Source organism: Staurois parvus, unplaced genomic scaffold, assembly GCF_062004578.1.
Source record: "Staurois parvus isolate SC_StPar_1 unplaced genomic scaffold, SC_StPar_1.0 ptg000090l, whole genome shotgun sequence".
NCBI classification, from domain to species: Eukaryota; Metazoa; Chordata; class Amphibia; order Anura; family Ranidae; genus Staurois; species Staurois parvus.
This window is the reverse complement of record NW_028317886.1, coordinates 6,457,396-6,483,053: the sequence shown is the minus strand read 5'-3', so window position 1 is coordinate 6,483,053 and position 25,658 is coordinate 6,457,396. Positions and strand designations below refer to the sequence as shown.

The 25,658-nt window shown below is 43.3% G+C and overlaps 1 protein-coding gene across 2 annotated transcripts in view; it reads right to left on the bottom strand.

The window, feature by feature from the left end:
* FSTL5 (follistatin like 5) overlaps positions 1–25,658 on the bottom strand; it is an 841,716-nt gene that overhangs the window by 246,668 nt on the left and 569,390 nt on the right. For both annotated transcript variants that reach the window (XM_089670377.1, XM_089670378.1), the window contains exon 7: positions 18,162–18,328. In XM_089670377.1, the coding sequence (XP_089526503.1) occupies positions 18,162–18,328 (167 nt within the window). The remainder of the gene's footprint in view (positions 1–18,161; positions 18,329–25,658) is intronic.

Genomic DNA, 25,658 nt, shown 5'->3' with positions numbered 1-25,658 from the left:
TTTCAGGTCTCTTCACACTGCTGGTGTGTTAAATTTTTTGACATAGGGTGCAGGCAGATTACGGGCCTCACATAGCTGCTGCCAGGCCCCTAATCTGCCATGGGCCCCTATATACCGCCTCCTCCTGCTGCTGCCAGGTCCAGAGTCTCTCATGGGTCCCTGTACGGCCTCCCATTGCTGCTGTCTCCATCGCCACACTCTGCTGCCATGTGCCACTTTCAGGTCTCTTCACACTGCTGGTGTGTTAAATTTTTTGACATAGGGTGCTGCAAGATAACGGGCCTCACATAGCTGCTGCCAGGCCCCTAATCTGCCATGGGCCCCTATATACCGCCTCCTCATGCTGCTGCCAAGTCCAGAGTCTGTCATGGTCCCTGTACGGCCTCCCATTGCTGCTGTCTCCATCGCCACACTCTGCTGCCATGTGCCACTTTCAGGTCTCTTCACACTGCTGGTGTGTAAAATTTTTTGACATAGGGTGCTGCAAGATAACGGGCCTCACATAGCTGCTGCCAGGCCCCTAATCTGCCATGGGCCCCTATATACCGCCTCCTCATGCTGCTGCCAAGTCCAGAGTCTGTCATGGTCCCTGTACGGCCTCCCATTGCTGCTGTCTCCATCGCCACACTCTGCTGCCATGTGCCACTTTCAGGTCTCTTCACACTGCTGGTGTGTTAAATTTTTTGACATAGGGTGCAGGCAGATTACGGGCCTCACATAGCTGCTGCCAGGCCCCTAATCTGCCATGGGCCCCTATATACCGCCTCCTCCTGCTGCTGCCAGGTCCAGAGTCTCTCATGGGTCCCTGTACGGCCTCCCATTGCTGCTGTCTCCATCGCCACACTCTGCTGCCATGTGCCACTTTCAGGTCTCTTCACACTGCTGGTGTGTTAAATTTTTTGACATAGGGTGCTGCAAGATAACGGGCCTCACATAGCTGCTGCCAGGCCCCTAATCTGCCATGGGCCCCTATATACCGCCTCCTCATGCTGCTGCCAAGTCCAGAGTCTGTCATGGTCCCTGTACGGCCTCCCATTGCTGCTGTCTCCATCGCCACACTCTGCTGCCATGTGCCACTTTCAGGTCTCTTCACACTGCTGGTGTGTTAAATTTTTTGACATAGGGTGCAGGCAGATTACGGGCCTCACATAGCTGCTGCCAGGCCCCTAATCTGCCATGGGCCCCTATATAACGCCTCCTCATGCTGCTGCCAAGTTCAGAGTCTGTCATGGGTCCCTGTACGGCCTCCCATTGCTGCTGTCTCCATCGCCACACTCTGCCATGTGCCACTTTCAGGTCTCCTCACACTGCTGGTGTGTTGAATTTTTTGACATAGGGTGCTGGCAGATTACGGGCCTCCTATAGCTGCTGCCAGGCCCCTAATCTGCCATAAGCCCCTATATACCGCCTCCTCATGCTGCTGCCAAGTCCAGAGTCTGTCATGGGTCCCTGTACGGCCTCCCATTGCTGCTGTCTCCATCGCCACACTCTGCCATGTGCCACTTTCAGGTCTCCTCACACACTGCTGGTGTGTTGAATTTTTTGACATAGGGTGCTGGCAGATTACGGGCCTCCTATAGCTGCTGCCAGGCCCCTAATCTGCCGTAGGCCCCTATATACCGCCTCCTCATGCTGCTGCCAGGTCCAGAGTCTCTCATGGGTCCCTGTACGGCCTCCCATTGCTGCTGTCTCCATCGCCACACTCTGCCATGTGCCACTTTCAGGTCTCCTCACACTGCTGGTGTGTTCCATTTTTTGTCATAGGGTGCTGGCAGATTATGGGCCTCCCATAACTGCTGCCAGGCCCCTAATCTGCCATGGGCCCCTATACCGACTCCTCATGCTGTGACGTTGCAACAAGGTGGAATTCAACCCTACATATGTTAGACCGCCTTTACGAACAGCAAAAGGCCATCACAGATTTCCTGATGTTAAAAGCAGATAAAGGTACTCCCTGTGTAACTTAGATGTCAGCCATTGGCAGCTCATGCGTGACACCTGCGCTTGCTCAGGCCCTTTGAGGAGGCCACGCTATTCGTGAGTCGGCAGGACTATGGGATGAACGACGTCATTCCTCTGTTGCACGTCCTGGAACAAATGCTGTTAACAATGGCTGGTCAGGGTGCGGTAGACGTGGCGCACAGATCTCAACGCCACATGGCCCCTGTGGGGGCAGGACTGGAAGAAGAGGAGGAGGTAGAGGAGGACATTGGTGCTCAGGAATTATTGAGTGAAATGGGTGGTTTTTCCACTCAGCGGACAGGAGTGGAGGAGCAGGAGCATCTGGTAGAGGAGGAGGAAGAGGAGACAGAGGACCTAGACGCACCGTGGCAGTATGCTGTGGAGATGGAGGCAGGGAGTCCCTCGCATTCCTTGGCACAAATGGCCCATAGCATGCTCGGTTGCTTGCGTAGCGACAGCCGAATAATAACCATCAGACAGAGGGATGACTTTTGGCTGTCCACCTTGTTGGACCCTCGCTACCGTTCAAAAATGGTGGCCTTTTTCACACCTGCTGAGAGGGAGGCCAAAATAACGTACTATAAAAAACACCTATGTAGTCAGCTGGTCTCTGCCTGTCTGCGCCAACGTCCATCCTCAGACACTGTGGGCCCTGTGCGCTCGTGTTCCGCTGCCATGGCAGCAGGGGAGGGGTGGGGTGGTAGGAGCAGTGGCAGCTCCACCAGCAGCGGCTGCCTCAGTCTGCAGTCGATGATGAGTAGCTTTCTTCACCAGCGCAGTGAGGAAACTACTAACCAGCCGCAGCAGCAGCAGCAGCATCAGGTGGACCTGGAGCAGGACCTCAAACAACAGGCTTAGGCCTACTTGGACAGCACCCTGCCAACCGAGGTAGACAATCCCCTTGACTACTGGGCAACGAAACTTGACCTTTGGCCCCAACTAGCTGAATTTGCCCTTGAAAGGCTGTCATGCCCGGCCAGTAGCGTGGCATCGGAGCGCGTGTTTAGTGCGGCAGGAGGTATTGCAACTCCGCGGAGGACACGACTGTCCACCCAAAGTGTGGAGAGACTGACGTTTGTGAAAATGAATCAGGCGTGGATTAGTCTGGATTTCAAACCACCAGTTCCTGACACAACTGACTAAATCCGCCATGAATCATGCCCCAAACATGTGCCACTTTCAGGTCTCCTCACACTGCTGGTGTGTTCCATTTTTTGTCATAGGGTGCTGGCAGATTACGGGCCTCCCATAGCTGCTGCCAGGCCCCTAATCTGCCATGGGCCCCTATACCGCCTCCTCATGCTGCTGCCAAGTCCAGAGTCTCTCATGGGTCCCTGTACGGCCTCCCATTGCTGCTGCCTCCATCGCCACACTCTGCCATGTGCCACTTTCAGGTCTCCTCACACTGCTGGTGTGTTCCATTTTTTGTCATAGGGTGCTGGCAGATTACGGGCCTCCCATAGCTGCTGCCAGGCCCCTAATCTGCCATGGGCCCCTATACCGCCTCCTCATGCTGCTGCCAGGTCCAGAGTCTCTCATGGGTCCCTGTACGGCCTCCCATTGCTGCTGTCTCCATCGCCACACTCTGCCATGTGCCACTTTCAGGTCTCCTCACACTGCTGGTGGGTTCCATTTTTTGTCATAGGGTGCTGGCAGATTACGGGCCTCCCATAGCTGCTGCCAGGCCCGTAATCTGCCATGGGCCCCCGTACCGACTCCTCATGCTGCTGCCAGGCCCGTAATCTGTCATGGGCCACTGTTGTCGCTTGTTGGCATATTCCGCTCGTTCAGATGCTCCTTCTCCTGCTACTCCTCTTCACGGATTCCGTCAGCAGTCTTTCTTGGAATCCGTTTCCAAGAGACAACAGTTTGCGAGCACGCACCCGACGGTGCAGAAGCTGAACGTCCTCCTGTCCAAGTTGCTGCTGCCAGGCTCGTAATCTGTCATGCGCCCCTGTACCGCCTCCTCATGCTGCTGCCAGGTCCAGAGTGTGTCATGGGCCCCCGTACCGACTCCTCATGCTGCTGCCAGGCCCGTAATCTGTCATGGGCCCCTGTACCGCCTCCCCATGCTGCTGCCAGGTCCAGAGTGTGTCATGGGTCCCTGTACGGCCTCCCATTGCTGCTGCCAGGCCCGTAATCTGCCATGGGCCCCTGTACCGACTCCTCATGCTGCTGCCAGGCCCGTAATCTGTCATGGGCCCCTGTACCGCCTCCTCATGCTGCTGCCAGGTCCAGAGTGTGTCATGGGTCCCTGTACGGCCTCCCATTGCTGCTGTCTCTATCGCCACACTCTGCCATGTGCCACTTTCAGGTCTCCTCACACTGCTGGTGGTTTCCATTTTTGTCATAGGGTGCTGTATGGCCTCCCATTGCTGCTGCCTCCACCGCCACACTGTGGCTCCACACTCTGGTTTTGGCCCCGTGACTGCCCAAATGAGTGAAGTGTGCGGTGATTCTAAGATCGACGGCACTCATCTGCATGTCATACTGACTGACAGTATTATTTCTCTTCCCCAGCAGACTCCAAGGGCATTTAAATTAAAGGTACAGTGTTCTGCACTAATATTAAGTCTCTCTGAAGCCTAGAAACACCCTTTTTTAAGTTAAATTCACAGCGAATTTATTCGACTCGAATCGAATATTGTCCACGAATTCGCCGAATCAGTCGAATCGAATTTTTCATTTCTTCGCTCATCTCTAATAGCAATGAAAGTGGTAAAAAAAAGAGAGAGTGTGTAAAAAAAATTATACAAATATAAATCACCCCGGTCCCCCTGTGCTTGCATGCAAAGGTGAATACATACATACCGTTTCCCCGAAAATAAGACCTACCCCGAAAATAGGACCTAGTACTATTTTTAGGAATTGCTGAAGTATAAGACCTACCCTGAAAATAAGACCTAGTTGTGATCAGCTGTTCCACCACCTCTGGCACTGGCCCTGTCTCTGTGTACACCAATATCTATGGTCTCCTATAAGCACAGAAGTGTGACTTTTGTGTTTGTAGTGACAATCCCTCTTGTAAGTCACAGCACCATGTGCTCCCACAGAACTCCCCTACCTCTGTACTCACTGTGGGACAGGGAAGGAACAGATATATGAGGGCGCAGTGTGTTTAGGGGTGGGGTGGGGCATCTCATCCTGTAGCCTAATGCATGGAATCCAATGCCCCAGGGGTGTTCACTGGCCAGTGAGGAAGAGGTGGAGTGGTGAGTGAGTGCGCTTGGTGCACTGTGTGGGAAGATAGGACCCGAAACGGGAGTTACTATAGAAAGAGGCTGGCTGCTGACAGCTGTGTTTTGAAAAGCTAGCTAACCATATGAGGGCAGTGGAGGGGGGATGTGCAAAGGTGAGCTGCAGTCAGGTGTTGCAGAGGTAAATTGACAGGTGAGTTGCAGACAGGGTGCAGAGATGAGCCACAGACAGGGTGCAGGGGTGGTGACACAGTGGCTAAGTGGTTAGCACTTCTGCCTGGCAGTGCTAGGGTTGCCGGTTCAAATCCCAACCATGGCACCACCTGCTGGGAGTTTGCATGTTCTCCCTGTGGATGTGTGGGTTTCCTCCCACACTCCAAAGACATGCTGGTAGGTTAATTGGCTCCTGTCTAAATTGGCCTTAGTATGTGTGTGTATGAATGTGAGTTAGGAACTTTAGATTCTACGCCCCTTGAGGGTTAGGGACCGATGTGAATGTACAATATATATGTAAAAGCGCTGCGTAAATTGATGGTGCTATATAAGTACCTGAAATAAATAAACATGTTATGGTTCCCCTGGAGCCCCATGTGTGCTTAATTTGGCCTCTGGGTGAAGAGGACTTCTGAAAAGGATTTGCTCTGGTGGTTAGATTACTGTTTAACCACTAGCCTACAGGGCACTTATACCCCTTCCTGCCCAGGCCAGCTTTCAGTGCTGTCGCACTTTGAATGACAATTGCGCAGTCATGCAACACTGTACCCATATGAAATTTTTATCATTTTTTTTAGACAGACAGAGCTTTCTTTTGGTGGCATTTAATCGACTTTGGGTTTTTTATTTTTTGCTAAACAAACCAAAAATAACTGAAAAGTTTGAAAAAAAAAGTTTTTTTTTTAGTTTTTGTTATAACATTTTGTAAATAAGTGATTTTTATCCTTCACTGATTTGTGCTAATGAGGCTGCAGTGATGGGCACTGATAGGCTGCACTGATGGGTACTGATAGGTGGCACTGATGAGCAATGATGAGGAGGCACTAGTAGGTGGCACTGATGGGCATTGACAGGCATTACTGATAGCCACTGAAGGGCAGCACTCATATATGGCACTGATAGGCGGCACTGATAGCTGGCACTAACTGGCACTGATAGGCGGCACTGACTGGCACTGTTAGGCTGCACTGACTGGCACTGATAGGCATCACTGACAGGCACTGATAGGTGACACTGACTGGCACTGATAGGTGGCACTAATTGGTAGTACTGATAGGTGGCACTGAAAGGCAGCTCAGATAGGCACTGGTACATGGCATTGATGTGGACTGGTAGGCACTGATATGTGGCATTGATGAGGCACTGATGGGCACTGTCAGGTAGCATTGATGGGCAATGAAAGCTGGCATTGATGGACACTCACAGGTGGCACTGCTGGGGCTACACTGATCATCAGGGCACACTGATCATCAATGCCCTGATGATCAGTGTAGATGTCCCCTCTGAGGAATACCGATTACCGGCTCTCCTCTCCTCTCAATCTGTTAGCGTGACAGCTCGTGAGAAGAAAAATGCCGATAACCGACATTTCCCTATTTACATGTGACCAGCTGTGATTGGACACCGATGATCACATGACGAAGCTGACATCTTCGGCTCTTTCCGTTGATCGGTGATCTGCTGTGTCCGAGGGCGCGCACCCAGAGCCAGAACGAGAGAACCGCCTTGCGCCCATCATTACCTTATATGGCGGGCGGGAGGCGGTTAAAGGTTATAAAATTAGAGATGAAAGTGGTTGTCTTTTCATGCACCAGCAATTACGGAATGGAAACAAAATGGTTAAAGTAGAACTAAAGGCAAAGCTTTATTTTTCATTGTGGACAGATTAAAGGATAAGTTCACCTTTTGGTAAAAAATAATAATTGCACACTTTTTTGCAGGTAAAAAAATGTGCATTTATTATTTTTGTCTGTAGGAGTCTGTAAAACATTGTACCAGTGATCAGCAGATCCCCTGCTAGCTGTTAAAGTTGGGAGCTGGGGTCAGTATGTGTTACATGTTACACCCTGAATATTACGAAAGGTGAACTTATCCTTTAAGGAAGGGATTATAACCCCAGTCAGTTTTTTTTTTGCCGTCTGTGTCCCATTGGGAAGGTTTCCCTTTATTTCCTTACTTTCGATTATAGCCAAAACAGGAAGTGAGAGGAAATCCCTCCAAAGTGAGGAAATGCCTGGTTGTCATCAGGGTACCTAGCACTATTGCCCCCGTTAAAAGATTTCTCCTCTCTTCCTGTTCTGTACACAACCCAAAATGTTGGCTTTTCTCTCAATTTCAGTGAAATGTTAAAGAGGACAAACAAACAGGACCACTGACAGGAAAAGATAAATAAATAAAAAGGGATAGAGGTGGCTACATAAATGTAGCCACCTGAAGATTTGCAGTCCTGGGATGAAGACCCTTGACAAAAATTGCACAGAAATTGTTCTATTAGCCACATTAACCACAGTGTTAGGTGTCAACCTCAGCAGTGTTTAGTAAAAACTGTTTGAAGTTGTGAAATGCGATTCCCACAGTGATGGCATTTGTTATATTTATAGCTGTTTGCTTAAGTTGTTTTGAACAAAAATGTACTGATATGTCATATATATCTTGTAAGTCATGAGACAACAGCGTGTTGTCATATGCATTTACACTGTATAAATCACAATGAAAACTGTCTGATTCAAAAATACAACAACAAAGAGAAGACTCAAATGAAGAAAGGGTTACAACACAATTGACAGAAACATACAGATACAGAGCAGATACAGATAGTAAAATTGCAGAACAAGGTACTTGTGTGTTACAAACAAAAAATACAATCCGAAGCATATAAAGAAGGGACAAAAGTAGGGTTGCTGCCTACAATGTGCAATAAGGTGTCATTATATTTTCTGTAGGGAAAATGGGACAAGGAATTGATTAGTCACTATGGACAACTTTTATTCCACATTTCCTGTCTCTAGTTTCTAGTTTCGTGCAAAGCACTTAGTCATACGGTGCAGGCTTCACCCTATGACTAAGTGCAGCTTGCACCCTTTGACTAAGTGCTTTGCACAAAACGCGTCAGCGTAAGGGGCTACAGCATCCTGCCTTTGGCAGCCATCTTTACACACATGGTCAGTTTTTGGTTTATTCTTTCCTTGTATGTTTTCCACCTTTGTTGAACTAAATTACCCTATTGAATGCAGTATCACTCTATGTGGCATTATTCTTGGGCTTTCTGCGATTCTCACCATTCGCAGAAGCCAGTTTAGAAGTGTCCTGAGACCGTGATACCATTGGAGGGGCCCTTAAAGACACAGGCACGGAAACCTGATCTCAAAAGTGTTTTGATAGCGCACTTCTGGTGAGTGCACAATTCACTTTTGAATTTATTCTTATTGACTTATCCTTTAACCACTTACCTGTGGTAACATACCATCGTTTGCACCTAACTTTGTGCTTATATTACAATATTGTTTGACTCATCATCCTATACACATTTATATTACAGCGCTGTGCTATTTTCTGTATATTATCCATTTTTAAGGTTTTTATGGTGCCTTTAGGTGTCCTAGCTGCTGTCACTTTAGCGCTCACATACTCCTATTTTGATCAGTGAATTGTAAGTGGCACAGGTCAGGTGCAATGCCTTGGCCAATCACAGCACATGATGATGTCACAAGCGGGTTGGGTCACAGTATTTAAGAACTGCCAGGCTGAACCAGCACTCAGACGCGGGGGGGGGGGGAGCATCCAGCATCGGGATCGGGGCGATTTTTGTTTTTCCTTTCTTCGGGTCAGCAGGCATCATGACTGATGTTGGATCTACTTCGGGGGACATTTTTTTAATTTCTGTTTTTAATAAAGGACTTGTCAAAGACTGTCTTCTATCATTTTTTACAGCACACTTTTTTTTGTGAATGAGTAGCAGTACCATGTACCCCATATTCATTCACATGGGGGGGGTGGGATCTGGGGGCACCCTTGTTAAAGGGGACTTCCAGATTCTGATAATCCCCCTGCAGACCCCCACAACTACTGTGGGGAATCGGCCCTTATCCTCTCAACAACATGGGGACAAGGTGCTTTGGGAGGGAGCCCCCCAGCCCCCCATGTTGAGGGCATGTGGCCTGGTATTGTTCAAGAGGGGGGGTGCTCACTCTTCAACCCTTTCTTGACCTGCCGGATGCATGCTCGGATAAGGGTCTGGAATAGATTTTGGGGAGGAATTCCACACCATTTTTTTTTTATTTTGGCATGGGCGTTCCACTCAAAATCCATACCAGACCCAGAGGGCTTAGTATGGATGGAGGGGGCCCCACGTCATTTTTTTAAAATTGTTTAATTGCCGGCAATTCTTTTTGCAGTCAGTTGTCAGTGGAGAACCTTGCTGACTGCTGAAACATTAAAGAATGTTTTCACTACTAAAATACCACATAACTTAATAATATAACTCATGCAGTATTTTAGTAGCTGTACGGTATCCTACCGCATACTCATATGTGGTAAGATACTGCTTAGTGAATTGTCCCTGTTTGAAGTTCACAGTAGAACTTTCCTTAGGTTCGAATATTGGACCGCAAACCAAACAGGGCAGTGTTCTGCCCATCACTAGTCTCAAAGAAAGAGGAAACGTGCCGTAAGGTCTCTGATGGTACTGTATTTTTTACACCAATCCCCAAATTGTGAGAGTATTTCTCTACAGTTTAATAAAATTTTAATTGAATTCTTGAGCAGAACGTATGCTACTTGGTCACTAATAGTCCATAAGAGCCCCAGAGGTTGATTTACTAAAGGCAAATAGGCTGTTCACTTTTTAAAGGAAATTACACTTTGCAAGGGAATTTACCCCAGAACTTAGTGGAGGAGGTTACGTTTTCACATGATTGAAGTAAGCTCTGGAGAAAATTCCCTTGCAAATTGAACAGCCTATTTGTCTTTTTTTATCAGAAGAACAAAGTTGTATTTAAAAACTGCAAGCATACAGGTTTCAGAGATATTCTCATTGCAGTACAAAATTGTGGTGCAGATGGACAATTAGGCAAATACAGCTTCCAGAGATAATGACCCATATATAGGTATGAAAATGCCATCCAAAAAAGGGTATATAACCTGATCCAGTAATTAAGAACATCCATTACTGAAAATTTGCTACATCATGTTATACACAGATAACAGAGTAAGCCTATTTGTCTTTAGTAAATCCAAATTCTTGTTATTTTGTTAAGATTGAAATATTATCTTAAAATTGCTTATATTTCCGTGACATGATAAAAATATTGTCAATTACTGTAAGAGATTTTTATTAAAAAAGTATTTAGGAATATGATAATTTAAGTTTTAAAATGCTAGATGCACAGTGCAATTATACCTCTGTACACAAAGCAAAATCTATTTGTGTATTAGGTAAAAACAGTCCCAGTTAAATTAAAGATTGCAAAATCAAGGTGGAGCTTCCACCTCTGGTGACCTCTAAGTACGATTTATCATAAGGTGAATGTACCATTAAAATAGCATTATAACCTGCCATTAGGCTGTTTCTTAATTTATGGGTCTATTTATACATTTTCACCCAAGATTCGTACAACTTTCACCCAAGATTCACATATTTTTCTAATTGGAATCAACTGCAAAAATGTGTGATTTCTTGGTAACAATTGCATGAATTTTATGTAAAAACATTAATAAACTGGCCTCTTAGTACCTTTCCTATTAACACAATGACATACTGTATGTTTGTCACAACAGTCACAATTCAACCTTGAGCTAGAATGAAGACACCTGCAAAGGATCAGCGATCTTTAAGAACTACTTTAAAAATTATATTCAAAACACATCTTTAGCAAGAAGAATGCTTTTGATTAAATGGTAAATAATCCTTTTTGATAAATGTATAATACTTGTGCTGTGAATTCAGTACTAGGTAAAAGTGGTTGCACGTGTAGACAAATTTTGACGTCTTTTGTAGCATCACCATCTTGCTAACACTCATAATACACAAGTATTAAGATTTTCGCATTTGCTGGGAACATCTATACAGTCTTTATGTGTTCACCTATTCTTACATGCTGGTTTAATCAAAGCACTTTCAATATTTATTTGATGTTCACAAAACTGCGGCTAGGAAACACGAGTCAAAATTATTATGATTTCAAAAGATAAAAAACACAGGTGGTGAATATGTAAATTTAAATCATAAACACTGCAATGAAAAAAAAAGTTTATGTATTTATTCCTATTATGGCGAACAATTTCTATTCAGGGATTTCAGTGGGCAGCTGCAGAAAATCCTACAGTGGAGACCAATTATTCGTAAATATCAGTGAAGTTAGGCAATGTTTTGTTATGCCTGCAGCCTCTTCTTTCATGCAAGTGCTGAGGAATGCATATAATTATAGGAACTTCCCATAACACTCTAGTCAATGTTGAATAAACAATATCTGATACCATTGTAAAACTCAGTTAAAAACACACTGACTGCCCTATTTTATAGGATCTGATTTTAACAGTATCTTACAATGTTACAAGTATGATAAAAACAACTCAGCACTATGGTAAAACTGACAGGCTGCTAGCAACAACAGGAACTGACATACAAACCCTGAGAAATAAGTGTAAACGTGCTTGCAGCGCTAGAAAGATTATCAATCAAATACATGTTAAATCAATTCTCAACTCACAGTGCATGAAAATAATGCATTCATCGAAAAAACAGCAAATCATAAAATTGCCACCAATTAAGTATACAACCTGCACCAAATAAGCATAAGCATAATAAGTGAATGTGTTAAAAATAAAATACTAACATAAAAGGTCTCAATATTAGAGTCCATTCACATGCTCCAAGGAAATATTGTATCATCCATCACCTAATCCAAACCGCAACAGATCTTCAAATGTATGGCTGCACAGCACCACTTGATGCATTGCACACTCACCAGAAACATAGGCTGCTACATGTGCAGCAACAACATATTGTTTACACAGAATGGATCACTCCCCTCCTTGCTGTCCAAGCCACCATCTTCTGGCAATATTAAAAAACTGACCTCAACAAGGCAGAGATTCTGCCACCCTGGTGAACTATTGTACGTAGGTTATATGCTTAATTAGGCTTTTCCTCTTTTTTGCAGATTATGTTTTCTGTTGCCAACTACTTCGATGGTAACTGGTTTCTGACATAAGGGTAGCTGGACTAGAAGTTGTAAAGTTGCTGTAAGTTGCATTATTTACCATGTAACCTGGTCGAAGTAAATAAAGTATAAAAAGAAAGAGGCAAGTAAAGTGTTTTTGTCTTTTTCTGAACCCTCAACATATCTGAAAATGTTCAAACATCACCACTGCCAGGGACACAGAACATGGGCGGAGGAGCAGCCATGTTGTGTCAAGGTCTTGTTTTTCCATTGATCTGCACATACAATTTTGGCCAGCTGGAAGATTCCCCTACAGTTACAGCTTAATAATGTAATCAGGCAATAAAGGAATTAAAGGTGAAGTACAGCCAAAGTTAATTTGGCTGTACTTCTCCTGTGGATCACAGGAGTGCAAATCGTTCTGTATTCCTGTGATCAGTTTTCAGCTGACAGCGGACTGCAGTCCGTTGTCGACTGATGTTACTTAGCCAGTCCAGGCTAGGGAAATATCATGACTTTAAAGATCCACTGAGAGCCTGAGCCCCATCTTCTCCCACCTCCTCCATAGCCCAGCACTCCAGTGAGCACTAAGGGGGTAGAGCAGAGAGCCAGAGCTCTCTGCTCAGAGCGGCAGGGAGAACTGAGCGATCAGCTTTGTTTGTTTGCTCAGGTTTCACCCTTAGAACTTGCGGGGGGGCAGATGCAGCATCAGATCAAAGCTGCATCCACCTAGGTGAGTATAATTAAAAAATAAAAATGCCATACTTCTCATATTTACATAAAAATGTTTATAGTTCTGTACCTTCACTTTCTACTGTGTGGTTGGTTATGGACAAGGTGTAATGGCATAGAACTTATTTTTATATGTTATCACTAATTTTATCCTTGTTAAAAAATTAATATGTGCTATAACCCTTTTAAAAGAGGGTCGGTCTGGAAGGAGGCATGTAGATTGAACTGCGATATACTGTGTCTGCAAGAGACACATTTTTCTTCTCAAAAGCCACCGATGTTTAAACATCCTCACTTCCCATATGTTTTCTGTTCAAATGCTAACAAGAAAAAAAGAGGAATGCTTATTTCAGTTCGTGATAAGGTCGCCTTTAAACAAATAAAGGTAGTATATGATGATCTTGGCAGATATATCATACTAATTTGTGAAATTAACAATGTCGTATATATGCTGGTCAATGTCTATCTACCGAATGTTAAACAGATTAGGTCTCTCAATAAACTATGGAAAAAGGTTGAGTCCCTGCGCAGAGGTCATGTGATCTTGTGCAGTGACTTCAACGCAATTGCAAATTGAGATATGGGCTGTTCTGTCCTATCAGGGCTTAAATCCTCTAAAGCCTCCCTGGCTAACATTATTTCCAAGTGAAACACGTTCGATGTTCGGAGGTGTCAGCATGCCTCAGAAAAAGATTATACATTTTTCTTCCATGTACACCATTCATATTCTAGGATAGACATGGTCCTGGTGGACAAATTTTTATTGCAAAACATTAGCAAATCTGAGATCCATACTATAACATGTTCTGATCATGCCCCAATCTCCATTTGCATGGGGGAATTATGTGCTGAAATCCATAAAAAAGAAATTACTAGAGTGCTAAAGGAATTTTTTCAAATGAATGCCCCCTCAGTTATAGATCCCTTCACACTGTGGAACTCACACAAGGCCTACTTGAGGGATCTCCTTATTCAAATTAGCTCCAAGGTCAAGAAAGGCAGAAAACAAAACTCTACCTTCTCAAAAGCTTAGAGACCAATTGTTTAAGGCTAGACAGAACTTAAGATCTTTATTAATAGGTCAACATTACCGGCATATTAAAGTTTTAAAAGCCACCAACTATAGCTATGGAGATAAACGGGCAAGTTATTGGCCAATCAGGTAAAAGAAAGGGTTCACAGGCAAAAGATACCATTTCTTATTGACCCCACAACTGGATCTAAGGTTTACAATCCCAAAGATATTACAAACTCATTTAGTAACTATTATAGGAAATTATACAACTTAAAGGGTGATAATACTACTCCACAACCGACCCCGAGGCTTATAAATCAATTTGTGGATTCAATTTCTTTGCCTAAGATGTCAGACGATGATCTAGATTTTATAAACTTGCAGGTTACGTTGATAGAGGTTAGTACACTCATAAATCATTTGCCACATAACAAGTCACCGTGTCCTGATGGATACTCTGCAGAATACTACAAAGTGTATCAGTCAATTCTTATACCTCATATTATTAACAGTAACAATAGTTACCTTGCCTAAGCCCGGGAAACCATCTATGACACCTCAAAACTTTGGTTGCCCGAATTGATACAAAAAGACCAGGTGGGCTTTGTTATGGGACGCCAAGCCCCAGATGCTAATAGGAGGATGCTGAATCTGATACATTTGGCGGATTGGAGGTAAGGGCCTTCTCTGCTTCTGGCCTTGGATGCGGAGAAGGCCTTTGACAGGATTCACTGGGGGTATCTGTCAGAGGTGTTGGATAAATTTAGCATCCAGGGATTTATGCATTTAGCTATAATGGCACTTTACTCCAATCCCTCAACACATGTATATACGGAAGGAATGTATTCAGAAATGTTTGAGATAACTAATGGCACGCGCCAGGGATGTCTCCTCTCACCGCTAATATTTGTCCTACTCATGGAACAGTTGGCAGAGAAAGTTAGATCACATCCACTCATGAAAGGATTTTCATCAAAAGATCATGACGTGATTTTGTTCCTGGAGGACCCATTGAGGTCCCTCCCGGAGGTACATGATGTCATAGAGCAATTTAATAGAATCTCTTGCTATAAAGTAAATGCTTCTAAGTCCAATGTTTTGGGATTACACATAGATCATCAGACCCAAAGTATCTTAGAGTTTAAATTCAATTACCATTGGGCTGCCAAGTCAATCCAATATCTAGGAATAAAATTAACTCCACGTATAACAGACATGTACAAAACTAATTTTCTACCATTGATTATGGATGTACAAAAAGAGATCTGTAGTCTAAAAAAATTCTATCTGTCTGTGTCTGGGAGACTGACAGCATTCAAAATGATGATATTACCTCATTTTTTTTATTATTTTATAACTATTCCAGTTTGCATTCCTCATTCCTTTTTTAGTTGCTTGCAAAATATGCTCTCTAAATTTGTGTGGGCGGCAAGGTGAGGTGCTCATGTAAAATCTTATTGAAAAGGAGGTCAGTGGGGGGTATGGGATTTCCCATATTAAAAGATTACCACACAGTGTCCCTATTAGTAATAATAAAAATGTGAAAAATATACAAATCACAAATAATAGCGCAAACCAAATCACATAACTAAATATAACCACCACCAAATAAGTACATATTAATAGTGCAAACAAAACAATCAATAAATAGGGAATCTCAATATAGTCCATTCAGAAAAGTCCATATAAACATGATCCTCAGTAAATGAAGTAATGAGATCCTCCTTCATAAGCAATGTGGTATTCAGTGCTCAAAAACACCCCATCAAATTTATTGCCAAACAAACCCCCCTTAAAATCACACTCCCTTGGAAGAAGTCATTGGACGAAACGCGTCAGGGTGTGGCCTTCCTGTGACATCACTACTCATGCAGATGCACGTGTCCAGATCACGTGATCGCACTACTACCATCTTGAATGCGGGCTGGCTGGTGAGACACAGGATGCAGAGACTGGAGCTCTGATATAACAAAACGCCTTGTTTTTATTTGCTCATTGTGAGTGTGATTTTAAGGGGGGTTTGTTTGGCAATAAATTTGTTGGATGATACTGCACTATGGCGAGTATTTTCTTTACCCACATGTGCTAATCTGGATATGAGAGGATCTTCTCTGGAGTTTGTTTGGTGATATCCTGGATACACAGTAGTATGCTGAGTAATTACCAACACATGAGGATCGTCCTTTGAAGTCTGTTTGGTGAATGCTGGATATATACTGACATGCTGGTTAATTACTAGCACATGGTGAGTGTGCATTTTGATGGGTGTTTTTGAGCACTGAATATCACATTGCTTATGAAGGAGGATCTCATTACTTCATTTACTGAGGATCATGTTTATATGGACTTTTCTGAATGGACTATATTGAGATTCCCTATTTATTGATTTTTTTGTTTGCACTATTAATATGCACTTATTTGGTGGTGGTTATATTTAGTTGTGTGATTTGGTTTGCGCTATTATTTGTGATTTGTATATTTTTCACATTTTTATTATTATTTTGAGTTTTTTAATAATAGCAGCATCCAGTAAGTGTATTTCCTCTCTTTATTACATTGGCGCAATGATGTTGGTATAATAGAAGTGTTGTATTTATTGGAACATTTCTTTGGTAACTAACTTTTTAGTGAGTGTCCCTATTAGATTGAACTAAATTTTGGTTCCTGCCATCACATTTGAAACATTGGAGTTCCTTTGAGAATGATTGGGTTTTCCCCAATAATCTTTATAATTTACTAATGATTAGTAAAGACAAATCTCCACAGCATTTGTAAGGACACCACATTATCTCATCCACTCTACAGGCATGGCAAGAATTCATTAAATTTGGTGGCATACACGATGACTGTATAAAAGTTTCTATCCCTATAGAATCCTTAAAATTTCTGATACCAGATATTTCCTTCACGAAATGGATAGATAAAGACCTGAAGTTGAAGTGACATTTCAAATGAAAAAGGGGTGCGTTCATTCGAGGATCTAGTAAGGGAACATTTTTTACCACAGGGAGAAAGATTTACTTATATAAGAATCCTCTCTTTGGTACAGAAGTTAAATATAAGTCCATTACAAGTATCTTCTAAGGTGTGGTCATACTGGACTTCAGAAGGAACTAAAACAAAAGGCATTTCTCTGTTTTATGACCTGCTTAATGATAAATCATCCTTTAGTAAAATGTCACAGATACTCAAATGGGAAAAGAATCTTAATTGTGAATACACAGACACACAATGGACTAAAGCATTTGCATCTAACTATCAATACTCAAGATGTTCTAACCATTGGGAATTCGCACAAAAAATTATTTTACGATGGTATTTTACTCCATAAATGCTAGCAAAATTTGGTGAGTGTTGGAGAGGATGCGGTAATACAGGCACGTTAATTCATATGCTGTGGTCATGCTTAAATTTCCGTAGTTACTGGGCTGAAATATTTAAACTAATATCTCGGGTAACAGGCTTTTCCATTATACCGTTAGCTGATTTAGCTATCCTTAGTATTAATATAGATCAGATTCCTGCCAATCTTAGACATGTATGCTTGCAAATACTCCATGCAGCTAGAGCAATAATTATGAGGAAATGGAAATCCAATGAAACCCCAAGCGTAAGAGAAGTTATTAATCAAGTCAAAGATATTTACGAATATGAGAAAATTATGGCTTTTAAAGATGACAAAATAAGTCACTTTGAAGTACAGTGGAACATTTGGAATGTATGTCAGTTTGGTCATTAAATCCTAGATGTGTTAGGTAATTCATGTCTTGTTATGTTTTTCCCAATGTTAGTAATGTATTAAGCTTCTCCAGGAAATTTGAGAGTAATGTTGAACTATATTTTTTGATATTCATATAATGGAAGTCATTGTATATCCCTGACAATCTCATATAGCAATTCTCAATCTTAGCAGAGCTTCTTATTATATAACGCTACTGTTACCGTGATTTGATACATAATTTGTGTGCATGTTTATAAAAATCCAATAAAAATTATTTGGAAAAAAAATTAATATGTGCTAATGAAATTCTTCTTGGGATTTGCATTTACTTGCAGTCGAGTGCTGAGTTAAGTGTAAAAACAATTACAATTTTAACTTACATTGATGTCCTCCAAGTCCAGGTTGTTAAGAACAACATTGTTGCGTTTCCAGATGATAGGAGGTCTCATATTCCCTTGTATGCCACAGATCAAGACAACGCTTTGCCCAACCGTTACTGTGGTATAACTTACTAACTGGTCTTCTGGTAAGCTGAGCTGAACGATTCCTGTAAAAGGAGGAAATTCCTTAGAATAAAAGTATGTATTTGTTTAACCAGTAATAACACTAATAAAGTTTTATCCTAAACAAATACAGCTTTTCGGCATGTTAAAGGAAAGGTCAACATGACATTTCTATCAAAGTGAATGACAACTCCTATCACCTAGGAGGATAAGATACACTGTACAATTGAGAGGGCTACAGAGACACATTTCTTCTAAGCATGACAGATTTTACCTCCAGGAAGCTGCATTATTAAAAGGCCAAACTACTATTTCTGCATAATAACAGTGTGCTCTGGGATAACCAACAAACTTGAATATAGATGTTATACTTATTAGATAGACGAAAAGCATGTTTATTGATTAAACATTTCATTATACTTTATGGAAGTTTATAAAATGTATGTACGGCAGAAAACATAAAAGCAAACCCTTATCAACTTGCACTGCCATCCCACCAAGTTTAATCTCTGCAATTAAAGTTTTGCCACTATGGCAATTAGGAAATCTTGCTCACTGTGATTAATACTTAAAAAAGCAAAAACATTCTGAACTTCCAAACTTAGCATATCATCTCTCAGATCTATATGGTTTCTGTTTATGAATATACATTGCAATAATATCAATAAATGTATCTTTTATATTACTTAAATACCTATTGCTGTGGATTCTTATAACAGCTCCCTGATATAACATTACTTCAAAGGGGCTTATTTACTAAAGGAGTATATGCTCTGAACTTAGCAAAGCAAACTTTCCCTTTTCAGGGAAATGTTCCCATAATTTTGGTGAGGTGAGACTTTGCTGATTCCAAACATCCAATCATGTGCAAGGAAAACAAATCTTATTTTTTTTAATCTTTCTTGCATGTAATTGAGCTAAGTGAATTCACTAAGCTTAGTGAAAATTCCTCTGCAAAGTAACATCCTCTGCTCTTCGATTAAATCAACATTTATGTTTCTAATCTGACTCTACTTTCTTTTTTTGTTAAAAGAGAAGTATACTCACCTAGCTGGATGCAGCATCAATCCGATGCTGCATCTGTCCCCCGCCGGCTCTGCAGTGAGAACTGTGTGATCAAACACTGTGATCACTCAGTTCTCCGCCCCCGCATGCAGAAAAACTGATGTCTCTGCATCATGGTATAAACAAGTCCTAAGGTGAAAGTGAATCTAAATCCAAAACTTTGTTTTGCCTTATAAAGTGCAGAGATTAGTTACATCACGTATCAATTTTCCCATTGTATCCCATTGGGGAAACTTCCTTAAGTCATTATCCTGTACCTGCAATAAGCAGTAAGAGAATAAATCCCTCCAAAGTGAGGGAGATCCCCTTTTAGACAGCTGTGACTGGAACAGCCATTCCCATTTTGAGATTTCACTTCTATTCCTGTTTAACTGTCAACTAAAAATTTGAGATTTGTCCTCATAATGGCCATCAAAACAAAAAGCCATTGAGACATATAAAGAAAGTGAATCTCCCTAGTGGGGACACAGAGAGTAGTAAAACCTGACAAGTTCTAATCCTTTCCTAAAACCTACAAAAACATTTTGTCTTTAGGCATAGTATAAATCACTGCAGTAACTGGAATCCCAATATGCACTACAAAGGCAAAAGGAATAAATGGATGTGTCCGACATATGTGCATACAAATAGAATATTATGTTCAGAAGTGGTCATTTATGCCCATGTAAATTTCCTTACCCAAGACAGCTGAGAGGTAAATTGCAGATAGGTCGAGTAACATGCCTGATCCATTGCTATAATGTGAAAGTGGATAATGAGACCATTAGCCTATAAATTTGGTTAGTGAGTAGAGGAATATGACACGTCACCAATACTTTAATATACTATTATTACTTTTCCAATTTTCCCTTTGCCTGTGAAGTTGGGCACAAGAACTCATTTTATTCTATTATGTTGCTGCCTGCATTAAGAATCTATTTACCAGGATCAATTAGAATAAATAATATTACCAGTGTTGGGTTCTATACTGCAGATATACAGTATGTTAACCACTAACAGTAATGAGAAATTCAAAATAGCATTGAAGTTCCTCCCTAAAAATGCAAATTTATTTAAAACTAACTCCACTTTTGTTGAGAAAGAAAACATTATGGGTGATCTATGTACATTACAAGGATTTTAACATTTTATGTTCTAGATTCCTACCTTTTGTTATTCTGAAGAAATACTGTTTGTTTATGTTCATGTGCAAAGTGAATCTGTATGGGAGTGGTTTTATACTTATCAATCAGCTGCTGTACCTGCAGGGCTCTAATGAGGAAAATTGCAGGGTCAGCGTCCCTTTAGGCGTAATGTTCCTTTGGGAGTATCTAAGCAAAAATTACTTTTTTGCAGCAGGGGAGCCATATTGCATTGCATTGTACAGAAAATAACAGCGCTGCAGATTGAAAGGGAAAGGACATATGACTTGTGTCGTAATTGTATTGTTTATGATTAGAGATGAGCGAATCGAAGTATCCGAAGTGGAATTCGAGTCGAATATCGGAAAAATTTCGATTCGTGCCGAATCCGAAAAACAGCCTAATTCGGACGCGCGAATCGAAATTTTTCCGAAAATGGCGGCTGACATGTGCGGCGACGGAGCGGGGATGTCGGGGAAGGCGCGCAGACAAGGCGCGCTGCCCCATAATGCATTCCTCAACGACATGTGATCGCATCAGCCAATCAGCAGCCAGCCAGCCAGCACTGTGTAATGGTCGAGGTATATATAGCGGCCATTTTGGAAATCTTCATTTGCCTGCAGTCATTGAACAGAGGCAGACCGCTCTGTACTAGGGACAGGGACAGAGTTAGGGCCACAGAAACCGAGAATTGGGGACAGAGAGAAGTTACTTAGGGACAGAGAACCATTACTCAGGGACACAGACTTGTTAATGAGGGCCACAGAATCGTTATTTAGGGACAAAGAAACGCTAGTTAGGGCCACAGAATTCATACTCAGGGACAGACAGAATTTTCACTCAGTGCCAGAGAATTGTTACTTAGGGCCACAGAAACGTTATTAGGGCCACAGAATTTTTACTCAGGGACAGACAGAATTGTTACTGAGTGCCAGAGAATTGTTACTCAGGGACAGACAGAATTGTTACTGAGTGCCAGAGAATTCTTACTCAGGGGCCACAGAATTCATACTCAGGGACAGACAGAATTGTTACTCAGGGACAGACAGAATTGTTACTGAGTGCCAGAGAATTGTTACTCAGGGACAGACAGAATTGTTACTGAGTGCCAGAGAATTGTTACTCAGGGACAGACAGAATTGTTACTGAGTGCCAGAGAATTGTTACTCAGGGACAGACAGAATTGTTACTGAGTGCCAGAGAATTGTTACTCGCACAGACACAAAATTGTTACTTGCACAGACACAGAATTGTTACTCGCACAGACAGAATTGTTACTCAGGGCCACAGAATTCATACTCAGGGACAGACAGAATTGTTACTGAGTGCCAGAGAATTGTTACTCAGGGACAGACAGAATTGTTACTGAGTGCCAGAGAATTGTTACTCAGGGACAGACAGAATTGTTACTGAGTGCCAGAAGAATTGTTACTCAGGGACAGACAGAATTGTTACTGAGTGCCAGAGAATTTGTTACTCGCACAGACACAAAATTGTTACTTGCACAGACACAGAATTGTTACTCGCACAGACACAGAATTGTTACTCAGGGCCACAGAATTCATACTCAGGGACAGACAGAATTGTTACTGAGTGCCAGAGAATTGGTTACTCAGGGACAGACAGAATTGTTACTGAGTGCCAGAGAATTGTTACTCAGGGACAGACAGAATTGTTACTGAGTGCCAGAGAATTGTTACTCGCACAGACACAAATTGTTACTTGCACAGACACAGAATTGTTACTCGCACAGACACAGAATTGTTACTCAGGGCCACAGAATTCATACTCAGGGACAGACAGAATTGTTACTGAGTGCCAGAGAATTGTTACTCAGGACAGACAGAATTGTTACTGAGTGCCAGAGAATTGTTACTCAGGGACAGACAGAATTGTTACTGAGTGCCAGAGAATTGTTACTCGCACAGACACAAAATTGTTACTTGCACAGACACAGAATTGTTACTCGCACAGACACAGAATTGTTACTGAGTGCCAGAGAATTGTTACTCAGGGACAGACAGAATTGTTACTGAGTGCCAGAGAATTGTTACTCAGGGACAGACAGAATTGTTACTGAGTGCCAGAGAATTGTTACTCAGGGACAGACAGAATTGTTACTGAGTGCCAGAGAATTGTTACTCGCACAGACACAAAATTGTTACTTGCACAGACACAGAATTGTTACTCGCACAGACACAGAATTGTTACTCAGGGCCACAGATTCATACTCAGGGACAGACAGAATTGTTACTGAGTGCCAGAGAATTGTTACTCAGGGACAGACAGAATTTGTTACTGAGTGCCAGAGAATTGTTACTCAGGGACAGACAGAATTGTTACTGAGTGCCAGAGAATTGTTACTCGCACAGACACAAAATTGTTACTTGCACAGACACAGAATTGTTACTCGCACAGACACAGAATTGTTACTCAGGGCCACAGAATTCATACTCAGGGACAGACAGAATTGTTACTGAGTGCCAGAGAATTGTTACTTAGGGACAGACAGAATTGTTACTGAGTGCCAGAGAATTGTTACTCAGGGACAGACAGAATTGTTACTGAGTGCCAGAGAATTGTTACTCGCACAGACACAAAATTGTTACTTGCACAGACACAGAATTGTTACTCGCACAGACACAGAATTGTTACTCAGGGCCACAGAATTCATACTCAGGGACAGACAGAATTGTTACTGAGTGCCAGAGAATTGTTACTCAGGGACAGACAGAATTGTTACTGAGTGCCAGAGAATTGTTACTCAGGGACAGACAGAATTGTTACTGAGTGCCAGAGAATTGTTACTCGCACAGACACAAAATTGTTACTTGCACAGACACAGAATTGTTACTCGCACAGACACAGAATTGTTACTCAGGGCCACAGAATTCATACTCAGGGACAGACAGAATTGTTACTGAGTGCCAGAGAATTGTTACTCAGGGACAGACAGAATTGTTACTGAGTGCCAGAGAATTGTTACTCAGGGACAGACAGAATTGTTACTGAGTGCCAGAGAATTGTTACTCAGGGACAGACAGAATTGTTACTGAGTGCCAGAGAATTGTTACTCAGGGACAGACAGAATTGTTACTGAGTGCCAGAGAATTGTTACTCGCACAGACACAAAATTGTTACTTGCACAGACACAGAATTGTTACTCGCACAGACACAGAATTGTTACTCAGGGCCACAGAATTCATACTCAGGGACAGACAGAATTGTTACTGAGTGCCAGAGAATTGTTACTCAGGGACAGACAGAATTGTTACTGAGTGCCAGAGAATTGTTACTCGCACAGACACAAAATTGTTACTTGCACAGACACAGAATTGTTACTCGCACAGACACAGAATTGTTACTCAGGGCCACAGAATTCATACTCAGGGACAGACAGAATTGTTACTGAGTGCCAGAGAATTGTTACTCAGGGACAGACAGAATTGTTACTGAGTGCCAGAGAATTGTTACTCAGGGACAGACAGAATTGTTACTGAGTGCCAGAGAATTGTTACTCGCACAGACACAAAATTGTTACTTGCACAGACACAGAATTGTTACTCGCACAGACACAGAATTGTTACTCGCACAGACACAGAATTGTTACTCAGGGCCACAGAATTCATACTCAGGGACAGACAGAATTGTTACTGAGTGCCAGAGAATTGTTACTCAGGGACACCTAATCGTTGAATTAAATAGTATGTCAGACAACATGCAGAGGAGTGGCAGAGGAGGCAATGTTTTAGGAGCGAGCAGACGTGGCAGCAGAGGAAGGGGTCGAGGCAGCAGTATTCGCAGCCAGAGGCCAGTGCTCCCGGTGTCATCCAGCGGTCGTGTCTCCACCGACAACCCTGCCGTCATTGATTGGTTGGCTCGGTCGTCTTCCTCTTCCCAGGTCACCTCTGACACCTACAGCCAACGGTCGGTGGGTACGTCAGACACAACCGTTAGTTGGCATGGCCCGGGAGCAAGCCCACTGAAATCACGTGTCCTCTACCTGCCCCTGTCCTTTGCTGTTCCCTCACCAAGCGAAGTATCGCATGCTGTGGGCTCAGCCCCACTGTACAGTGAGGAAGAGCTAACAGAGGGCGGTCAGGAACGGGGGGAGACATCGGCCTTTTCAGCAGCCAAGCGAACAAGTACTGGCGAGGAGAGTGGCTCGGTAGCCGGTCTAGAGACAGGTCTGTCTCCTGACCCAGACGCAGCCGAGGGGGCTAGTAGTGAGGCGGAGACCCTACTTGATGATGAGGAGGTTGATCGCACTTGGCAGCCTCGTCGTCATCAGGCAATTTCTTCCGCATCATCAGGAGAAGAGGGTGGCAGCTTGGCAGCGAGCAAAACAGTCGGTGGGTTGCCCAGGAGACAGCAGCAGGGTCGCATCAATGTCAGTGGAGCCAAACGTCCACGGAGTAGAGCACCAGCTCCACTGCAGCCTACCACCACGGCCAGTAGTGGTGCCGGTGCGCACGGAGGAAGTAGCAGTCAGCCAGTGAAGAGTAGCGGGGGCAAAGTTTCCTACTCGGTGGTGTGGTAATTTTTCCTCAAGCCGCCCGAGGAAGTAAACGTAGCCGTATGTCGACTATGTGGCCAGAAATGCAAGCGTGGCCAGGGGGCCCATGTTGGGACTACAGCGTTGCGTCAGCATATGCAGCGTCACCATTCGGTGGCCTGGGAAAACCGTGATAAACATACGGCGGTTCTGCCTGCCCCAGCCCCCGCTCCATCACCCGCTCCGTTACTTGCTCCGTCACCCGACGTCGTCAATCGCCCTCTATCAGCCAGTCAAGGCTCCAACACCTCTGCTGAGGGGAGTTGTCGCTCGTTGGCATCTTCCGCTCGTTCAGATGCTCCTTCTCCTGCTACTCCTCTTCTCGGATTCCGTCAACAGTCTTTCTTGGAATCCGTATCCAAGAGACAACAGTTTGCGAGCACGCACCTGACGGTGCAAAAGCTGAACGTCCTCCTGTCCAAGTTGCTGGTGCTGCAGTCCCTCCCTTTCCAACTGGTGGACTCAGCACCTTTCCGAGAAATGATGGCTTGTGCCGCGCCGCGGTGGAGAGTGCCAAGCCGTCATTTCTTTGCCCAAAAGGCAGTGCCAGCCCTGCATTCACATGTAGAAGAGATGGTGGGCCAGTCTTTGAGCATGTCGGTCTCTGCCAAAGTGCACGGCAGCGCCGACGTG